Genomic DNA, 9,177 nt, shown 5'->3' on the forward strand with positions numbered 1-9,177 from the left:
CGTATTCTTCTACGAGTGTAGATTTTTCAAATTTAATACTGCCATCGAAATATTTATATTTTAATTTTACAATTTTTAATCTTGTTCTCTCGTAGTATCGAACTCAACGTCCTCCATTTTTTTACAATTGAAACACATATTTTTACACTTCTACTAAATTCACCAGAAAATGTTGATGATTGAACAAGACATTCTCCCCCTTTTATATGAAAAGGTAGTCATAATAATTTATCCTCTTTCATTAAATTAGAATTAAAGTATCAAAGTACAGAGTTTAAAGATCAAAGGGTCTCATCATGCCACACTTCGAACTTTAAACTTTGAACTTGTATGACATAATTCGCAAGGAATTAACATTTTTTTAAAAACTTGTTTTGTTCTTGTTTTTTAATCTCTCTTTTTAACTCAAAACAGTATAAAAGGAGCTCATTTTTAATTTAAAATTTATTCAAACACAAGTAAAAAAAATGGAAGACTACAAAGTTGTTTATTGCAATGATAACAACTATGTCAAATTTGCAGATTTAGCAGCGGCTATTTGTGGCTTGTAGAATTTAAAGAAGAAAAAAATACAAAAGATAAACAATATTCAATTGTTCCTCTTAAACCACTTGCACAATTCAACTATGTTAAAAAAGAATTAATCTACAAACCAAAAAACGACGGCTGTGAAATATTATTACCGTGGAAAAACAGAGATATGTGTGATCTCAACAAAACAAATTATTTATTCAGAGTTGAACTTAAATTAACCAAAGACCACACCAAATTTATAATCCCCAAAAGGTGAAATTACTTTTATTGTGGTCTTTAAATTCAATCACAACAAAATGACAAAAAAATGTTGGAAACTCTGATAAATAATATGCAAGCTGCTCAAAACAGAGCTTATCTAACTGTAGCTTATCCTAAAATGGGTATATTAAAAAACGTCGAGTTTAACGGATATACTATTCGTTTAGCAAAAGAAGACGATGAAAGTCATATCACCGAACACAATAGATTGTTGTCTGTTGAACCTTCTTTCCTCAACACCATTAATAAAAATAGTATCCATTGAAGTTATAATATGAATTTTAAAAAAGTCTGCAAATCACTAGCTGAGAGCGAGGCGAAAAAAGCGAAACTTGAAATACAGGAAGACGAAGAATAATTTTTGTGTAAAATATTTTTTTAATTGAATTAAAAAACCTATTTTATTAATAAAAAACTTGTTTTTTATATAAATTTTCCTATATAAAGAGTTGTAAAAAAATATTCTAGTTCATTTTTGAAAGAGAGAATGACTAGCAAACAACTCGATGAAAGCTGCTCAAATTCCTTCGACTTTTTTATCCTGAAAATGAACTACATACTATGCTGTACGAGTTTCGTCATTTAAATAACACATATGAAGAGTGGCAGGATATTATATTTTCCTATTTAAAAAAATTTAACTTGGAATTAAACTTGGAAGAAGATAAATTTGTTGACTTGTATTATATTTTAATAGCTAGAGACTATGAAAATTCTCTTCGTTTGTTTGAAAAAGTATCTCGTCGATATATGACTTTTGCAGAACAATCACCCTCGTGGTTAAATTGGATGTTTGAAATATGTCATACGATTAATGAGGATTTTTTAAATATAACAAAAACGACACTAGAAAATCGATATGAAGAACAAAGAAAAAAGTTGGATAAGTTTATTAAAGTTTACAAACTTTATTACAAGACAAAAAATCAAAATAAATGTACTTCGAGGAAAAAGCAAACTTTAGCTGTCCTTGAAATATTATTTTTTGTTTCCTTATATGACCGACAAATGGAAATGCGACAAGTTGAAGAAAAGTTGTAAAATATTAAAAAACGTTTATCCTGCTTGCGTACAACAACCATATTTTTCGTATTACGACAAGCTTTTTCATTCAAAATTAAAAAAACTTGCGTATTCAACAACACTCTGTATATTGTTGTACGTTACCATCTTTTATAAACCATTGAAAAAATCTTCTAAAAATCGCAAACATTAGAGTTTCATGTTTCGGGCAATGTTCATGAGTATGTTTTCTAGTATTATTGTGTTGGTAATGTTCAAGACATAAATTTTCGTTGTTAACCTATCTAGGTAGTTAATTATTATCAAAAAAAATAATCTGTTTAAATCAAACGTGTATATTTTTTGCTCTTTTATCGTATGCAATACATCTTTTTCCATATTCCACCTTAATAAAAGACAAGATTGTGTTTATATTTTGAAAATATCGCTTTTAAATAATCTACAACAGACCTACAAAATATTATTTCGCCTGTATATTTAAAAGTGCGGTAGTACTCTAATCCATGAATATTATTTAGACAGTACAAATATATCTTTTTAACTTTTTCTTCTACTCTTTCAAACTTTTCAGAAGGAATTACTTGCGTGTGAAAAAATTGCTTACGCTAATTGAACGCAAACATAATTCTCTGATACAATTTCTTCCCCATTCATGAACTTCTCGGTTGGTAATAAATTCAAAATCCAGCATCCACAACTAAAAAAAAAGAGACGTATTTATTAAAAAAAGAAACGTATTCTTTTAATAAAATGAATAAAAAAATAAAAAAAACATTATAAAAAAAATTTTTTATTAAATTTTTTTATTAAAAAAATGAATCGCATTGATAGCATCATTAAAAAATTCATAATAATTGCGCTTTGTGCGCGCTAGATGAAATATCTAAAAGATATAAACATCACAAAAACAAGTCTGGAAATTCTTCACCCTCGTCTGATCATGTAGAAGAAGAACATTATACAGATAAAAAATCAATCAAATTTCTACAAAATGCACTCGATTCTAAAAGAATAACATTAAATTCTCACAGTATTGAAAAATGTTTTAAAAACAGTCCATTTAAAAATTTGCTATAAAATCCTCAACTCTGTCTTATTCATCTCGAACGCTTTGACAATTTGAAAAAAAAACATCTCGACAACAACTTTATAGCCGAATACTATAAATCCAAGCTCACTGTTTTGTTGCTAGAAAGAGATATAAAACCTACTTTTGATCAAGCAGATGGCGATCAAACAGACGGTTTCGTAGATACGTTTACTCAAAAAATAATACCTACCGTCTCCTCTTTGATAGAAAAACTAGATGGAGCTTTAAAAAAGAAATCTGTTAAAATAAACATTGAGGGAATTATAAAGGAAGGAACCAGCGATATAAAAACTTTATATGTTAATATATTACACGCTGTTGTAACTATATTTATTGCGAGTTTTTTTAGTTTAGAAAAAGAAGAATATTTGGCTACTAATGAATCCTTGTCTCGTTTTTTTAAAATATCTGAATTTCAAAATTATTTTATAGGTGTTTATGCTTTTGACGAACTTAGTCAAACGCAGACTCATATTCATAATATTAACAGTATGAAAAAAATGGCTCAATTATTATTTAAAACAATGAAACTACATAAGAAACAGGTCAACATTGGAGAGTGTTGATTAAAATAGACAAAGCTCTTTTTTTTGTTTTGATAGTTTAGGAGAAGAAAGTGTATTACAACAAATTCCAGCAGTAGAAGACCAATATACAAATCAACACTATCAATATACAAATATACAAATCAACACTATCAATATTAACTACAACGAAATTGAAATTAGTTCTTATATACGACAAACAAACTATTTCCCTACAGAATGGACAGCAGATAATCACGAGTTTTATCGGTTTACTGAATTTATTTTAAAATATAGCGAAATGAGCGCTAATCAAAATGTGTTTTTTTAAGATAACAAATTTTCTTTTCAATAGAACGATAGCAGTTTATGTGGAGCGTTTGCCGCTTATTTTGTAGCTCTATTATTTCGCAGTGAAAATGTATGACATAGTGAACAAATTTATTTACCTTCGTTGTGCAGACTGCTAAATTACTACTTCTTCGAAATGACAACTCTTCATGTTTCACCGGTAACTTAATTAAATCTTTATCCATTTTTTCAATTTATTAAAAAAGAACTCTTTCCCTATCTTGATGATACTGCTAAACAACTGTTTGAAAAAGATATACATTTGCATTTATATATGAGAAACAGGAAAAACTAAAACGAGAGCTATTGTCAATGAAAATAAAACAAATTCCTTTGGATCATGATGTTTTTGAAAAACAAATATAGGCTCAAAATGCAATTAAAAGATTTTTAAAAGATGCTGGGTTCTTAAGAACAAATTACGAAGCTAGATGGGACAAATTATCCATATTAGGTAATAAAGCTCTTCCTTCTGTGATGAACGAGGAAAATTTTTATTACATGATGCAAAATGAAATGAATCTCATTTACTTGAACAATTACACTCGATTAAAAACTGCAAATGAATTTTTAGATAATCCTGTTGACGACGTCATGACTAAAAAAGAAATAAAAAGACAAGTAGCTCTGAATTTAATATAATCAAACATGAAGAGGTCAAAACACACACTGCTAGAAGAAAATGTAGAAGAAAAATGTGCTACATGTAACGGTTATGGGGGACTATTTTTTATCGTATTCAAAAAAAATAAAAATAAAGAGTTGTTAAAAGATTGTACTATACATATCGTAAACAAAGAAGTATGGGTTTATAACATGGACACCAAAAGAAGCGCGAAATTTTATCTTCATAAATCACCTTGTTTAACTTGCAAGGGTAAAAAAGTCGATCCATATAAAACGCTATAAAAAAAAAAAATCAGAAGAAAACCAAAATCATCATTCAATTGTATATTTTTATACAAATTGTCTTTTTTTAATATACTTCAAATATTTTGTCGGGCGGCATATAAGGGTTAACTTTAATTTTGGTATTTCATTTCCAACATAAAATATTTCTTTATTTACATGAGATATCGTGTATAATTTATTTATAACATCATAATCCAATATCAATCCGCCCAAAAACATAAATGATTTTGTATGTTCGTTATCTTTGTTAACACTTAACTTTCCGCAATACCATTTTTATACTCGTAAGTTAAAATGTAATCTCCTCGTGAGCTTGTATCAGTTCGTAAATTTTTCAAAGAATTTTTATTATATTGCTTCATATCTCCTAACAGCAACATATAGTCGTTCAAGTTTTCTTCTACATGATGTTGAAACGTTTTCATAAAACATTTTTTACTATATTTTTTATTGTGTGTTCTTCTCTGCGTTTGTTTACACACTTGCAATGAATTCATTTTTTGAAATAAACGTTAACAAAGTTTAGCTTTTTTATACTCCTTTTTTAATCCTATTAAAATATTGTCTTAAATACACCACCAAGTATAGGTAGATGTCCTAATATGTTACCTAGCAAACCATTACCGCGTTTTCTAAGTATACGTTCTCGACCTCTACCAATTAAAGGATGATGAGGTCTAGGGTGTGTCTTCTATGAATAAAAGTAACTCTTTTAACCCTATGTCTTCTATGTCTAATTTTTTTAAAATATTTAATACTTCGTTTCTTTGTTTATCACGGTCAAATTTTGTTAAAACAAAACTGTATATCGGTTTTCCCACTCGATTCATTTCTCGATTGTATTTATTATTTATATAATTGCTTTTTGTTTTTCGATAACACAACGGTGTTTTTCTACAAATTTGACGCTTTATTTTTTTTCAAGTTTTTCTTAGCTTTTCTACGTCTTATAGTTCTTATTACCGTATTATTTCATAATATTCCTTATTAGGATCTGTTAACTCATTTTCATCAAATGAGGTCCTATCAAAAAATTCAATAAAAGCATCTCTATGAAAAGGATATTTCCCATCCACTGTATATTTGGGTAATTTAGATGTACATTTTGGCCTTAAAATAGTTTTATAAAATATGGGTTTTGAAAATAAATTTCGTCTAACAATCATACGCGAAAAATCAATGTCATCTGCAGCCATATTTGACTTGTTTTTTTCAACTTGTATTTTTTTGACTTGGTTTTTTTATATCTTTTTTTTATAAGACAAAAAACATGGTATCACCCTGACACAACCTTACTTATTCTATCTTTATTTTGTCTTAGTAGGCCTACTTACTTACGTTTTTCTTACAGTGTTTATTTTTTTACGGCCGTAATTTGACCTTACTTACTTACTTAACCTTACTTAGTCCTTACTTAACTTACTTAGTTCTGCCTAATTTCCTTAGCCTGCTTACTCACACACTCGTACGTTCACTCGTTCTCACATCACTAAGTCTTGCGATTTAGTAATTTCACTCCATAAACTCACTAACCGCGACTATGCCGGATATTTTAAAAGATAAACTAATCCTCATCGAAGACGACCAGGAAGTTTACGAAACACTGTTCAACTTAAAAAGTATAGATAAAGAAAAAATAGACGAAAGAAACAATAATGAAATAGATTTTACAGTCGAAAAGAAAAAAGATAAAAAAAAAGTAAGCTGTTTTTTACTCAATTTTTTAGATATAAATTTTTAAGAGCGTTTTTTCATAAGGTTTTTTTTACATTTTTAGAAAAAGAGTAAATCGTACAAGCGACGAAATGTGAGAAAAAAATTTGAATATTTAAAAGAACGAATAAAATATCTTTCCTAAATTTTTTATTATAATATATTATTTGTTTCTATTTTTCCGTTTTATGTTTGCTTCTTTTAATTGATGTTTAATATCGACATACGATTCAGCAGTATGAACCCAGCGTTTGCTTCTTTTACCGACTCTTCCAACTTTACGGTTTGTTTTATTATCTTTATATCTATTATTTATTTTTCGTAAGCAAGATAATATTCTTTTACAATTGCACGGTAAACATTCGATTTCATTCTGTGTCGATGTTGAACTCTGTTTTGTACCAGTTTGTGTATAAACTGCTTTTTTTGTTCTAGGTGCTGTTGTTTTTGTACGTGCCATATTTACAGTGTTTAATGATCTAGGAGTATACCTTATTTAAACCATTTAAAAAAATAATATTTTAATAAAAAATGATATTTTTATTTAAACTTATATATTTTTTATTCATTTTAAAAACAACAAGGTTGATTATATATAAATTAACTAACCTCAAATTATTTTTTTAGTTCAAAATGAGATGTATAACTATCAACAAAATTAAATATGAACTGTATAATGATAGTTTTAGTGATCACTTTTTATTATTCAAGACGGAAAAAAACGTTTAATTAATCAATTGTTTGCGTATAATCCGCAGAGAGGTAATTTAATCACACTTTACACACAAAAATATGAAAACAAAATTTTTATAATACTATTTTTTTTCTTATAGATTTAGAGATACAAAGACTATCAAATTTTAAAAAATTTGGTTAAAATTTCGTGGTTCAAAATAGAGAAGTAGGACCTTCTCACTGGGACTATTCCTCACGTAAGTTTAACTTTACTAGTTTTTTATTTATAAAAAAATAAAAAATTTTTATAATACTCTCGTGTCTATTTTAGAGAGTCCAGATCCCGAACCAGAAGAGGATTAAAATTTTGTATCTTTTTTTTTGAAAAAAATTTTTTATAAGTCTTTTTTTTTGCTTATATTCTTTTGATTATATTCTATTTTTTATATACACAAATTTTTGTATTTACTTTTTTAATATATAATAGAAAAAAATGATTAAAAAAATAAATCATAATATTGCTAAGCAACTTCAGCGTGAATGGAAACAATTGTCGATATATTTAAAATTTAGAAGAAAACATATCAAAAAAATCGACTCTGATTACATAAAAAACTTTGATAAAATGAAAAAAAATTCAACTCTATACATAATGCAACACTTAAACAAATAAGAGCAATAAAACATTTATATTTAGTTTTCACAAACTGGGAAAATGAAGTTGTAAATAAAGAACTTTTATTTAAGTTGTTTCAATGTAATATAATTATAATAAATTATTTATAATAAATGATATATATCTTGGTTATAAAAAGCGCGATATAGAAGTTATTCGACAAGATTATCAAACAACAGAAGATATAATGTATCGCGTATTAACTATATTGTACCAAAAACATTATTTAGAAATAAACGCAGGAAGAGCTTTATATGACGCGTTGTGGAATTGGTTAATAGATATTACTACAAAAGAAACAAAAGAAGAGATTATAAACAATTTAAAAGAAACCATGGAAATGTTAAAAAACTTTATTTTAAAATATTCTTTTTTTTTGTATATTTTTTTGTATATTATCTTTTTTTTCAGCTAATATATTAATAATAAAAAAACGAAAGAATTTGTCAAAGCTTACGGATGGTAAGAATGTTTCTTTATATTTTTTTATTTTTTATATATACTTTTATATATTTTTTATATATTTTTTTATTAGTTCTGGAGAACTTATAAATGAACTTTCTATTTGTCTTCATAATTTAATTTCGTTATCCGACAAAGAACAGATGGATATTGAAGAAGCGATGGAATCCGAAGAAATGACAGAAGAAGATTATGAAAAATATATAGAAGAAATGCTAGAAGAAGAAGAGACAAACGAAATAGACGTAGATGAATACATAGAAGAAATAAAAAAACAAATGTTAGAAGAAGAATTAAAAGAAGTAGAAAAAGAGATACACGAGATTATCAAAGAAATAGATTTAGTGCAATATATAATCGAAAAAGAGATACAAGAGATTATCAACGAAGTAGATTTAGAGCAATATATAATCGAAGTCATCAATAAAATGGACGATTTACCTGAACTTTATTTATAAGTTTTTGTATATATATATTTTTATTTTAGCAAACTAAAATAATGACAACTAATAATGAAAATTACGAAGATATGTTTCCAGATTTTGAAGATGTATTTGAAGAAGAGCAAGTAGAAAGTGTGTCAATTAACGATATTTTTGCTTCCAATTAATTCGAGGTGACCTTAATGATGCTTTAAAATGGCTTTTTACCAAAAAAGTAATTTGCAGTTTAAGAAATAATGAGAAACATTTTGCTCACACTATCGCCAGTGAAAATTATATTCAATAAATTAAACGCGAGTTCTTTTGATAAACCTACAGAAGAATATAATGTAGCTGTTGGTTCCCAAATTTCATTTCGCAAGAAAAACTTAAACAATTTATCATTAACAATAACTTTTTCATTACGATTACTATTCAGTAATATATTTTTTGTAAAAAAAAGTTGTAATTTTTTATTCTATTTTTATTCTATTTTGTATAACCCTTTTTATGTAATGATTTTATATATGTTAA

The 9,177-nt window shown here is 26.7% G+C and overlaps 1 protein-coding gene across 1 annotated transcript; it reads left to right on the forward strand.

Moving 5' to 3' along the window:
- The first annotated feature begins 6,235 nt into the window (after positions 1-6,235).
- On the forward strand, positions 6,236-8,831 carry LOC136091970 (gelsolin-related protein of 125 kDa-like). Its single transcript, XM_065819689.1, has 4 exons — positions 6,236-6,394; positions 7,899-8,101; positions 8,295-8,610; positions 8,709-8,831. The coding sequence occupies exons 1-4, from the start codon at positions 6,236-6,238 to the stop codon at positions 8,829-8,831; spliced, it is 801 nt and encodes a 266-aa protein (XP_065675761.1).
- The last annotated feature ends 346 nt before the right edge of the window (positions 8,832-9,177 follow it).

Source organism: Hydra vulgaris, chromosome 15 (genome assembly GCF_038396675.1).
Source record: "Hydra vulgaris chromosome 15, alternate assembly HydraT2T_AEP".
In the NCBI taxonomy this organism is placed as follows: domain Eukaryota; kingdom Metazoa; phylum Cnidaria; class Hydrozoa; order Anthoathecata; family Hydridae; genus Hydra; species Hydra vulgaris.

Coding starts and splice junctions, on each gene's coding strand:
- LOC136091970 (XM_065819689.1), top strand. CDS start 6,236: ATGCCGGATATTTTAAAAGATAAACTAATCCTCATCGAAGACGACCAG. Junction 6,395..7,898: donor AGAAAAAAGATAAAAAAAAA/GTAAGCTGTTTT, acceptor GGTTATAAAAAG/CGCGATATAGAAGTTATTCG. Junction 8,102..8,294: donor TTAAAAGAAACCATGGAAAT/GTTAAAAAACTT, acceptor TTTTTTTATTAG/TTCTGGAGAACTTATAAATG.